The sequence below is a fragment of the Bactrocera dorsalis genome, chromosome 5, assembly GCF_023373825.1.
Source record: "Bactrocera dorsalis isolate Fly_Bdor chromosome 5, ASM2337382v1, whole genome shotgun sequence".
NCBI classification, from domain to species: Eukaryota; Metazoa; Arthropoda; class Insecta; order Diptera; family Tephritidae; genus Bactrocera; species Bactrocera dorsalis.
In genome coordinates this window covers 18,428,072-18,440,143 of record NC_064307.1, presented here as the reverse complement: position 1 = coordinate 18,440,143, position 12,072 = coordinate 18,428,072, and the positions used below count along the sequence as shown (strand labels likewise).

The window sequence follows — 12,072 nt, the reverse complement described above, 5'->3', positions numbered from 1 at the left end:
AAAAATGAGCAATAAGCTATTTAAGCATATGTACGTATGTATATTTCGCATGAATTTTTCACAAATGACTTTACCCTTTCATTCAGTACTTTATTTAGTAATTATATAATAATTAAGTATATCACGACAGTGTTTTGTATACGCGACGCGACGACACGATGACCCGAACAAACGAACGGATGTTTGCTTTTTTATTATTATGTACGTATTTTCAAGTCGATCAAAAAATTGACCGAAATATTAATAAATAAATTATTTTCCCTACAATTTTCAAAGATTTTAAGCTACGAAAACCCTACGCAATGTGAAATTAGCAGAGTAGTGAATAAAAAATATACAAAATAATATTATAAATAGCATATGTTTTAGTAAATTTTAGCGCGTATTACTAAATGGTTTGTGCCTATTTATAAGGTTGTTGTTCAAAGCAGAATCAAGTACATACGTTAATAACTAAATTAAAATTTCCACACAACTTTTAACATTGAATTCTATTTTCTTTCCTATAATAATATAAGTTTACGATTCAATGTTTCGTTGGATTTAAATGTTTTTTTAGTAAGCTCGTACTTAAAATTTTGTTTTTTATCTAATATTATATAAGTATGTATGTTTAATAGATATATTTTATGCTTATGTTAGTAAATGTTAGTTTTCATACGCAGTTATTTATGCTCACAAATATATATTTTATTTTTCAATAAAAATTTTCTGCTTTTTTATTATTAGTATGATTGTGTAGGATTTGTGTTAAGGTTGAGGAAAAGTTTTGAATGAAAAATTTTTGCCTTCTAATGTGTTTTTGTTTTCTTTTTACTTTTCTTCAAGTTTAAACCTCTTACATTTGCTGCTTTTCAATTTACGATCTCAAACGCATTTATTATTGAAATACCTTTTTATGTTTCTTTTTTTTGCGTAATGGTTGTTAGCATCATATAATTTTTAATAAAGGGTTTGTGTACTGTTAAAATAGTACCACAATATCGCAACTTTCACATATATGTACATATATATAAGAGAAAGAGGACTTACGACTGACAAAAATTTTAAACCATCTATAGTTGTTGCATAACAAGCAAACGCTTTTATAAATTCTTCTCTTTCCACATTGCCTGGTGCGATACCGTAGGCAATGTTGTTCTCACCAATAAGCCGATACCGTTTCCTCTTTTGTAGTTTTTCTCCCCAACTCCATTTCATTTGCTGACTTTGTCCCCAGTACCTATTTGTTTGGCTACCCTTGTGTGTCTTGTACCATTTGGTAGCTTCTTTTGTGTTTTCTATACCCCTGCTTCCGTTTCAAGCAATTCCCCCAATGTCTAGTACATATCTGCTCTTTAAATGTTGTACATAGCGCCCAGACGCTCGGAAAGATTTGGCGGGAATTGATCGACGAAACGACGCCAATTATCTTCACCCACCTGGGTTTTGAAGCCATGTAATATCTGTAAAAACAAAAAGCATATAAAAAAACGTAAAAAATTTGGTTTAAGTGTTTTTTATATTTATGTGCATTGTCCGTTATTTCTACCAAGTTGATTTTTTTTGCAAACGCCCTCGAAGCTTCAGCTTTTGTCTTAAAATAAAGCTCCAACGTAAACAAGCTCTATATTTTCAGTTTAAACTGTGACATGTAATAACAAAGGATTTTTTGATATTTTGCATTAAGTCTTAATAATTTTACCACAAAACAATTCCATTAAAAGTTACAAGCAATTAATGTTCTGAGCATTCATGCAAGTGCTTTGCACATTATATGTTGCTCATACGACGTGGTGTACTATATGAGTACAACACATTCGATGAATAACTTTAACTTCATATTCTTTTGTGTAGAGCGGGAATTTGGTATTCGAATTTATTGTTTTGGGTATAGATAACAAAATTTTGTTTATAGTATTCTAATTTATTTTTTTGAAGATAACAAAATTTATTGCAAACGACCGAAAAAGTCCCCGCTATTTAGATGATAGTAAAATCATTTAGACACAATTTAAATTGAATTGAAAACCTTTTTACGTTGGATCCTTTTTTAAGGTAAACACTGAAACATCATTCAGTGTTTGGTAAACAAAAAATCAGCACCTTAGCGTGCACGTATAACAACAACAGTTACCTTTTGTATCATTTGATGCAAGTCTTGTGGCGGATTCACCCATGAAGCCACTGCATCGCAGAAGAATATAAAATCTGGCACTACGCCACCAGGATTTACGGTAATCATGTGACACATTCCACGAAATGCTGAATCCTTCTCATCATTATCTCTTATATGACGCAGAGATGTACACCTGTGTGTGAATAGATAGATAATGAATATGCAATTATTTTAATTTAACTACCAGCAATACAGCCATAAATAGCAATGTTTTTTTTTTTTGTATAGAAACGTTAAACGAAAAAACACTTACGCTTTTCTTGGCAAATCATAATTAAGTACAAAATGTAAATATTTTATATTACATGAAAAATTATACATATGTATGTAAATGCAAGGTGTGGTGGATTATTTTGCTTGATTATTTTACTTGTTTGAAAAAAAGAGCAACTGGATTTTAAATTTTTTAGTGGGAATGGGGAAGAGTTCAAGTTAAAGTTGTAGGGAGATTGATTTTCGAGGGTCGGTGGTTGAATTAAAAATCGTATAACATATAGAAATCATATATAAAGTGTTACACACCACTGTCGTACAAATTCTGGCAAATAAGGAGCCACTTCAACTGGGCACACATAACCTAGACGACCGATTGTTATTGCTAAAAAACAGAAAAAACAGAAATAAATGAAAATCATAAATTATATTACATATGCGTTTAACAATTATACAAATAAGTTACATAAATCTTTGTTTTTAAATCAATATTAATACAGGTGTTAATTAAATTTATAAATATAAACTTTGCTATTCAACTGAAACCATCAACGCTTAAAGAATGCAATGTATGTATTGCAATGACTGCTAAGTTACACATATATATGTATGTATGTATATACATTTCTGAAGAGAATTATAAATTAGTTACATGTATCATAAGACAAATGAACTTAATAAAAAACGAAATAACACCATGTGACAGACACTTGAGATTTAGATAACTGAGTGCAATCGATATAGATACATACATAGTTGTAAACAATTCGTTCAACAAAATAAGTTAAATAAAGCTAAATACTTCTTAGATGTTCGGCAGTATACATTTTTTTTTTTTTTGGTTCGGACCGAAACGAAATGCAGTGCATAATTTCGTGAACTAGCTGACGTTTGCATTGAAGTGTGATGAATAGGCAACATTCGAAATAAATGATCTAACTTACAGCCCTGAATAAATTTTTTATGGAATTACTAAATTTTGTTTGTGTTGTAGCAATAAAATGTGTTTACGGCGCTTAATCGCATAAAAATCCGCTTGTTCAGGTTTTGATAAATACGACTGCATTGAGGCAGTAAAATACGACTATGAAATAAGATTCAGCATAACTGTGTATATTGAGAAATAGCGATTTTTATACTTCAACTTTCAGTTTCAGACTTCCTTAACTATAGTGAAATTAAAACGTGCAACTGTTCCCAAACTATGTGTGAAGAGCGCAGTGCTTTTATGTATTAGTTGTAGTATATACGGACATGGAACAGCCATGCACTCACAAATGTTATTAGAGCAGATAGTTACAGTTGAATTGAGGCGTATACAAATTTTGCGTTCAACAATATCAATAGTTGTAGATATATTTTCCGACTTATCAATGACATACCTGTATTTTCGAGCAGCGTTTTTGGTGTATTTGGTCTATTTATAATCACGAACAGTTCGTTTAGTACGAGGTGTATGTACTGTCGCGTTTCCTCACCTAGTATTCATTAATTGCAGTTATGTGAATGCAGTTAATATAAAAGAATTCGCAATTTGAACAAACCTAGTTTCATGCATATTTCACCAATTGCCCAGGTGGCATTATTACATACGGAAATGTAATCAGGATTTAGATTTTGACCCAAAATCGGAAAGAATTCCGACATGAATGGATGCACATGCTGAAAACAGGCTTTAGTCAAGTCGCCCAATAATGCAAACGATGATTGCCGCACCTAAAGAACGAAAAAAAAAAAATATGAAGTGATACAATGCATATATCTACAAATATGGAGTAGAAATGTTTGTAATACTTACTTCTGGCAACACATCTTGCATACATTGATAGAGCAATTGCATTATATTGCTTTTGACGACTAAAGATTCAATATGTCCATCTAAACCCTCAGCCAAACCTGACAGCAAATCTAATGCAACAATCATGCGCTCCTTATCTGGATGCTCGAAACCAGGATTTGTTTTACAAGCCTATAATATATAAATTAATTTTTGTTTTACTCATATATTTATAAGCTTTAACTCACCATATCCTGATTCAGTGTTTGTTCTATCAACGATATGCAACGTTGGTAAACTGGATCGCAATAAGGTAAGAATCCAGACTGCAATGCGGTAGCGATACTTGACAAACACTCCAATAGGGGAAACAGATCTTTATCATCATCCTTGAGTAAGTTCCACTTTTCAATTAATGGTGGCATCAAAATGTCAATATATTGTGGTTTATTCAGATGGTGGCCCACCGAATCGGCTAACGTGCCAACTGCATCATATAGAATAAGCAAGTTTTTATGCTGATATTTCGAAAAAGCGAACACTAGCGTTTTCAATATATATTCTAAATATGGCACCAGTTCAGTACAAGCCTCTTCTTCAAGTGTGGCGAATGCAGAGCAGGCTGCCTCTTGTACACGCTTATTGGAATCTAATATACGCTTAAGCAATTCTTCCATTAATGGTTTTAAATATTGATCATGTGGCTGATTTACAACCCAATTAGCATATCGTGATAGTGTCCAACAAGTGATGGATCGAACTAGCGCTTTTTTATCTGATAAACAACTAATCAAATAAGGTATCAGTTCGGGCAGATGTTGTATCATTCCTTGCATGCAGCCTTCGGCAATTGCGCCTAATGCCAATACACCGCTCTCCTTGATAACCCATTCCTGATGAAACAGAGTATCCTTGAGAATAGGCAAAACAATGGGTAAACATTCTTCGCGGAAGACATTTGCTAGTACGTCTAATGCGGCTGCACTACATTTTCGTAAATTCCATTCAGAGAGGGAACTATCGTCATCTAGCACGTCGTCTTCGTCATCTTCATCTACACCTGTTTCGCCGGATTTGATTGTATGCGTACGAGATTTATGGAATCTGGGACGTATGTCCTCCTCTCTATCGGGCACCATATCATCCTCTTCAACATTTCCTTTTAATAGGATGATATCAATTTCTGAATAACGCATTCCATGTACCAATACAGGTGCTAGTTGTCCCAAATATGGCGCCAACACTTCTTTGCAAATATTCTGTTCAGCAAGAGATAACCAGAATTCCGAGGCTTCTAGGGCTACACCTTCATCTGAGTCTTGAGTACGCATTAACATATACTACAAATAGAAGATATAAAATAATATTAATAAATATACACATATTTAAAAAGACACAAATGCAGGGCAAAGATTTGTTCTAAATTGTTTTTATATCAAAAACTATTAGAAAACATTTTACAATTTTTGGCAATTATTTATTCACTCACCTCTATAATTTGTGGCATATGCGGCAACAAACGATCCATGCGCACTTCCAACAACATAACCAATCCGTGACATACATTCTTTCTTACCTCGTGATCCTCATCAGAAGATAGGTTAAATAAACTTTCAATGAATGTGTCTATATGGAGCATCAAAGCTTGTGATCGATTAACAATAAATTGATTTATACAAGCTATGGCATGTGAGCGAATCTTTGGGCTATTGTGGCTGAAATATTGCAGAAATTTCGGTATCATAACGTTTAATGGCCGATTGAGTGCTGCCGAATCAAGTATTTCAGCCGAGTCTTCGCATATTTTCTGTAACGCACTGAAAGCACCTTCACATACATTGTAATCTTGTGAATCTAGCATTTCGCATAGGGAGGGTAGTAATTGAGGCCAATTTTGAAGACCGCCATTACTGGCGATAGTCGTAATTAATATACCAACAGTAGCACGTATTAGCGGTGAGGGATCGCCAATAGCTTGTAAACATTCGTGCTTTATGTACTCGACAATCTCTGGCTGCAAGTTATTTCCATGCATTCGTATATTATTTTTCAATATTAGACCGCTAAGAGAGCGAGTTGGCTCCTCTTCCGTTTTGAGTTTTGTCAGTACAAAGATAAGATAATTGTTGAAATCGGGATACTGATTTAATTCCTCCAGTTTCTGTGAATTAAAATGTCACATAAAGAATGTAGTGTGTATTAATTTTTATACAAAAATTATTCTTGATAATTTTTAAGTTTATATACAAATATTCCTATAACAGACTTTGTAGCTTACCAGTTGAACAGCCATTTGAGTGGCTGTGTCCGGAGACTGAGACTGTTTAAGGATTGTAATTATTTGCTGTAAACCTTCGGCTTGCGGTTCCCACGTCATCTTGTCTTGCTTTGTTTTCTTGTAAGGGGTGAAATACCTGTAAGAATTAAAGTTTTGTAATGAATAAAATTAAAGGTTCGCTAAAGGGTGCGCGCTGGTGTCATGCGCGTATCAGGTAAGGGCAGACACGGGTGCGACCACTTGGCAGACGAAATATACACTCCTATTTTATATCGTATATATATAATCTTGTGCAAAATTTTTACAATATGTAGTAATAATTTGCGACCTGTGTAAATTATTTCGACCGATAAAAAAAACGGAATACTGAAACCTTCGTTTGGCATTCGATGTATTATTCACCGTTTTTAACAGATTTTCGCACGCTAGTTTGTGTCTGGAAGTAACCTTTTTTATTTTAGCAAATATCGACAACGTACCTCTGATAAAAGCACTAAAAATAGATTACACTTATTTGTCTTTAATTTGGCGACTTTTCAAACTGAAAAATACTTTTTTTCCGCAATTAAAATATTCTTTAACTAACTTTTCTCTTTTTTCCTTCTTGTCTAGTATAATTTTTTCAGGGAACAAAAAAACTTAAAATGAAGTTTCAACTTTCGTGACCTGAGTCGCGATCTCTTTCTAGCTTATGACTTAATAACAGGTGTGTGAACGGGTCAGCGTGAGGTTGCGCGAATTTATAAGGGGTGCCAACGTCATATTCATTGAGACCAATTAACATTATTGCCAGCACAAAAACGTGTAAAATTTAATCGTAACAATAAAAAGTTTATAAAAATTAATGTGAAGATATTATTGTATGATGATTAAGATTGCAGTTTGCCATTTTCGTCTTAGTTTTTTCACCATACAAATAGGTCTTTATTCTAGTTGCAATGGTATATTTTCGCGATTTTCAATAAATTTGAAAATCTAATAATTTTCAGTACTCGATATCAAAAAGTTCATCGTAAAAATAATCACGATTAATTAATAAATTTTATATTCTATTCCATTTCGATCAGAACAACGGCCGCATATCAGAACTGACCGTCGATAGAGTTTGAGTATTTCTAAAATATCGATAATCGCGATAAATTACTAGCAATACTATTTAAAACGCCGGCAAGTTACTAAAATTGGTGGGAATGTGTATTTTCTGGTTTTTGTTAGATTTCGGTATAAATTAAGTTGAAAACGTTTTGTTCAGTTATTTTATTTAAAATTGATAAATAATATGTCCGATGATGAGGACATCCAGTATGTTAAAAGGCAGCGCACACTGCACTACGGTTCTCTGGAAGAAGTAGAGAGAAAGCGCCAGACAGCTGCTGTAGCAGGGGCATGCTCCACTGCCACTGCATCCACTTCAAGTGGTGTTGCGGTTACCAATCAACTCGAAGATATCGAATCTGACGAAGATTATGAGGAGGTGAAAAAACCAACGGCGCCAACATTACCCCCGACTTCTGGTGCTTTAGCTAATAAGATCGATGACGACTATTTTGACTTGGAAACAGAAGTAGCGAAAGACAAAGAAGCGCTGCTAAAAGAATTTGAACGCAAAAAACGTGCACGTCAAATAAACGTTTCCACCGATGATGCAGAAATAAAAGCTAATTTGCGACAGTTAAATGAACCGATATGCTACTTTGGGGAGGGTCCAGCAGAAAGACGGCGCCGTTTAAAAGAGTTATTAGCTAGCTTAGGGGAAAATGCGATTAAGCAAAAGCAAACCGAAGAGGAAGAGCGAAAACAACTTCAGAAAGAACAAGAAACAACATGGTACCACGAAGGACCGGAAGCTTTGCGCGTGGCAAGAATATGGATTGCAGATTACTCCTTACCAAGAGCAAAAACACGTCTAGAACATGCGCGATCTCTACTAGATGTACCAAGCGCAACACGCGCTGGCCGATTAGTAGAGCTTCAAAAGCGCTTACATGCCTTAGCACCGCAATGCAGTCAAGTGGGAGATACGCGTCCAGTAAGTGGAGTAGCGTTTAGCGAAGACTCTAAATTGATTATGACATCGTCATGGTCCGGTTTGTGCAAAGTGTGGACAGTACCAGATTGTAAGCTACTGTTAACACTGCGAGGTCATGCAAGTTATGTTGGTGGTGTAGCATTCCGACCAGGCGTGACGCAAGATGATAAAAATGTTGTAGCAATGGCTTCTGGTGGTCATGATGGAGCAGTGAAGTTGTGGGGCTTTAATTCGGAAGAATCTTTAGCTGATATAACTGGGCATATGCCACATAGAGTTTCCAAATTAGGGTTTCATCCATCTGGTCGTTTTCTAGCAACAGCCTGTTATGACTCCTCTTGGCGCCTATGGGACTTGGAACAAAAAACTGAAGTCCTGCATCAAGAGGGGCATGCCAAAGCAGTTCATAGCCTTAGCTTTCAAATCGATGGCAGTGTCATCGTGACTGGTGGACTTGACGCATTTGGACGTGTATGGGATCTAAGAACAGGTTTGTTTTTATTTTATTTTTGTTTATTATTATTTTGGTAAAACAGCATGTTTGTTTTTTTCATGCAGGCCGTTGCGTAATGTTTCTAGAAGGTCATCTGGGCTCTATTTTTGGCGTTGATTTCTCACCAAATGGATTTCATATTGCTACTGGTTCACAGGACAATACTTGCAAAATTTGGGACTTACGTCGTCGACAGCCAGTTTATACGATTCCTGCACATACAAACCTAATTTCAGATGTAAAATACCAGCGAGATGGTGGCAGTTTTCTGGTTACATCCTCTTATGATTGCACTACAAAAATTTGGTCCAATAAAACTTGGCAGCCATTAAAAACATTATTGGGACATGACGGCAAAATAATGGCTGTGGACATCTCACCCGACTCGCAACATATTGTAACGGCGTCTTTCGATCGTACCTTCAAAGTGTGGGCATCGGAGAGCTGATGCTAAAAGCAAACTTTCTTTTTTTGCTTTATGACATTTTGGTATTGTTTTTAGGTTATGAAAAAAAGCTACATACTTCATTTTCGTACTGTTGAATATAATAACGTTAACACTGTTAGATTACTCAATTTTTTTGTTAGCTTGCTTTGCGAGTAGCAAGTGCATTTCGTGTAACTTTTTATTCGATGACAATAGACCAAATAACATTTTATCGAAGACTGTTGTATTATTTGAGAAAAAAGCTGTGTGCATGGAAAACGTAATTCGCAAAAAAATCTTTAGTTAATAAAGATAACATAACTACGTTAAGAACGCTTTTAAACGCGTATATTGATGAAAATGAAAAATGTATGTAATTAATAAGAAAATAAAACTGGTTTGTTATGCATTTATATAATTGTGAACTTGATTGAGGGTGGAATGGGGTGAACTAAGTTACTCATAGAGAATATTGGATTGCAACGTTACTTTCGATAATAGTTCATGCGGATTTCGTAAAAAAATAAAAATTTAATAAAATATTTCCTTTTTTATATGAGAAAAAATGTTTGAAGAAACCTTTTTATTTTTCTTTCACAAAAATAATATATTAAACTTCCACTTAATTTATTTATTATTATTTTTTTTTTACTTTATTTTTATTTTCAACTTACATTTAAAATTATGTGTATATGGTATATGTATGTGTATATGTATATTCAATTGTAACTAAAATTTAACTACCACAGATAGGTTGCATTACATTAAAATTTTATACATTTAATATTACTAAATAGAAATTAACGTATGAAATAAAATATAGTTTAGGTATGTATAGGAGTAGTTCTATGTGTATGTATGTTTTGTGTTATGCAATAATAGTTGCTAACTTATACGAGTGCTTAACTGAATGCACTGCCTCGACTAATACAGCAGTCTGCAGTCGATATATGTATGTATGTATAATACATAGCACAATAAGCAAATATGCACATAAACATATATGTATATATGTACATATGTATGAATGTAGTTACTTTTAACTTTTTTAAATTTTATTTCCTGAAAATTTTAATTGAGCGCGTACAATATTATATCGAAGCGCATACATACATACATATATTTGTTCACATAGTACATACATATGTATAAGGAGTATGAAAATTTTCATGCCACTTAATATGTTTGCAAAGTATATGCACTACAAATTAATTTAAATTTACACATACATACATACATACATATGTACATATGTTTGTGTACTTTGCTTGCATTTTTCTTTTGCTGTAATATTTTTCAATTTTTTTTTATTAGATTCCATTTTGTGTTTAGCAACATGCCCACATTCATACATATGCATGTGTGTATTGTATTAATGTATAAATATTTCTTTTTGTTTTTTTCTTTAAAAAATATTTTTAGTCTATAACTGAGATTTATTTTGTTAAAATGTTGACATATTAATAAGTGTTCACTATATGGTACGCAGTTACATACATACATACATTTTCTAACATTTAAATTTGAAAATGCAAGCAGCATTTTTTTAAATATAAATTTACAAATTGTGTTGCACACATACATGTACATACATACATACATACATGAGAATTAAAGTCACAATATTTTTTTATAATTATAAAAATAAAATAAATTTTTATGTTTTTATATACGCGCAAATACCTACTTATTTTTTTTAATTTCTCTGCCGTCTCTATGTATGTACATATGTATGTATAAATATGTATATTTTAATATTTTTTAAATTTTTGTTTTCACATTTCATTCATGCCTAGCCACACATGCCAATCCTGGTGCATGTCATTAGTATCCAATCGTCGCGCTCTCTTTTGTTTTTGTTTTTGTTTTTATTTTTATTTTTATTCTGATTTTTGTTTTTATTATTTCTCTTTTCATTGTTTTTGCTGTCTATAACTAAACTGTCATTAACTAAACTTTAACTAAACTAACCAATAAATCAACTATCAACAATAAATGCAAAACCGCATTCCTTCGTCGTCAAATTCTCGCAAAGCATATGACAGACACACATACACACACACATGCAGCTTTGCATTTCTCGAGCGCCTTTGTTTTGGCCACATTGTGCGTCGTCATGTTCACGTTACTTAGAATATATTCTCATCCAGTTGCTCAACTCTTTTTCTATATTTTTAACTGAATACCGTTTTGAAACTTTTTGTTTGTGTGAAACAAGCCTATTAAGACACTTATTCAAATGTTTTTTTTTTTTTATATTTTGTATTTTGTTCTTCAGCTACATATGTATGTCCGCACTCCTTTGGATGGCAGTGCTGCTCAGACGCTCGTATCGGGTGCCACCATTGACTTTTTGCACTCCGTCTCTGCGGCTGTTTGTTTGCCATGCGGCTCACTGCCGTCCTCGGGCGTTATGTCGATGCGATGCGCCTTGCTCCACACCACCAGATCCATTATGAATGCCAGGAACATTATGCCGGCGGTAATACCTAGTGAGAAAAAAAAAATGTTAATTCATTTATTTTATTTGAGAATAAGCAAATTGAATTTGACTTGCGATAAATACTAAAAACATTTTAGAGTACATTGTGACAAAAAAGTGCCCGGCCAATGTAAATGAAACGCAAAATATTTAATTATTCATCAATATTTATTTTTTCGCTTTCAAAGTAATCCCCACCAGCTGCCAAACACTCT

The 12,072-nt window shown here is 33.5% G+C and overlaps 3 protein-coding genes across 8 annotated transcripts in view; 1 reads left to right on the top strand and 2 right to left on the bottom strand.

The window, feature by feature from the left end:
- Positions 1-724: 724 nt before the first annotated feature.
- LOC105232897 (transportin-1) lies at positions 725-7,115 on the bottom strand. The gene is made up of 10 exons (XM_011214788.4): positions 6,906-7,115; positions 6,427-6,562; positions 5,638-6,309; positions 4,397-5,488; positions 4,170-4,340; positions 3,916-4,087; positions 3,754-3,849; positions 2,681-2,756; positions 2,117-2,291; positions 725-1,445 (listed from the first exon to the last, which is right to left on the bottom strand). Exons 2-10 carry the CDS (start codon positions 6,523-6,525, stop codon positions 1,338-1,340), a joined length of 2,661 nt encoding a protein of 886 aa, XP_011213090.1. The 5' UTR covers positions 6,526-6,562; positions 6,906-7,115; the 3' UTR covers positions 725-1,337.
- A 448-nt stretch (positions 7,116-7,563) lies between these two features.
- LOC105232896 (U4/U6 small nuclear ribonucleoprotein Prp4) lies at positions 7,564-9,793 on the top strand. The gene is made up of 2 exons (XM_011214787.4): positions 7,564-8,945; positions 9,014-9,793. The coding sequence occupies exons 1-2, from the start codon at positions 7,706-7,708 to the stop codon at positions 9,394-9,396; spliced, it is 1,623 nt and encodes a 540-aa protein (XP_011213089.2). The 5' UTR covers positions 7,564-7,705; the 3' UTR covers positions 9,397-9,793.
- Positions 9,794-11,662: 1,869 nt separating this feature from the next.
- LOC105232895 (solute carrier organic anion transporter family member 74D) overlaps positions 11,663-12,072 on the bottom strand; it is a 110,549-nt gene continuing 110,139 nt past the window's right edge. For all 6 annotated transcript variants that reach the window (XM_049459401.1, XM_049459400.1, XM_049459402.1 and 3 more), the window contains one exon: positions 11,663-11,864. In XM_049459401.1, coding sequence (XP_049315358.1) covers positions 11,695-11,864 — 170 coding nt within the window. In that variant the 3' untranslated portion in view covers positions 11,663-11,694. The remainder of the gene's footprint in view (positions 11,865-12,072) is intronic.

What these genes read in the sequence shown, in the direction of transcription:
- LOC105232897 (XM_011214788.4), bottom strand. Translation starts at nt 6,525, where the DNA reads ATGACGTGGGAACCGCAAGCCGAAGGTTTACAGCAAATAATTACAATC. An exon ending in AAACACTGAATCAGGATATG is followed by an intron (nt 4,341 to 4,396) that starts GTGAGTTAAAGC and finishes TATATATTATAG; the next exon opens with GCTTGTAAAACAAATCCTGG. An exon ending in TGAAATATGCATGAAACTAG is followed by an intron (nt 3,850 to 3,915) that starts GTTTGTTCAAAT and finishes AATGAATACTAG; the next exon opens with GTGAGGAAACGCGACAGTAC.
- LOC105232896 (XM_011214787.4), top strand. Translation starts at nt 7,706, where the DNA reads ATGTCCGATGATGAGGACATCCAGTATGTTAAAAGGCAGCGCACACTG. An exon ending in TGTATGGGATCTAAGAACAG is followed by an intron (nt 8,946 to 9,013) that starts GTTTGTTTTTAT and finishes TTTTTCATGCAG; the next exon opens with GCCGTTGCGTAATGTTTCTA.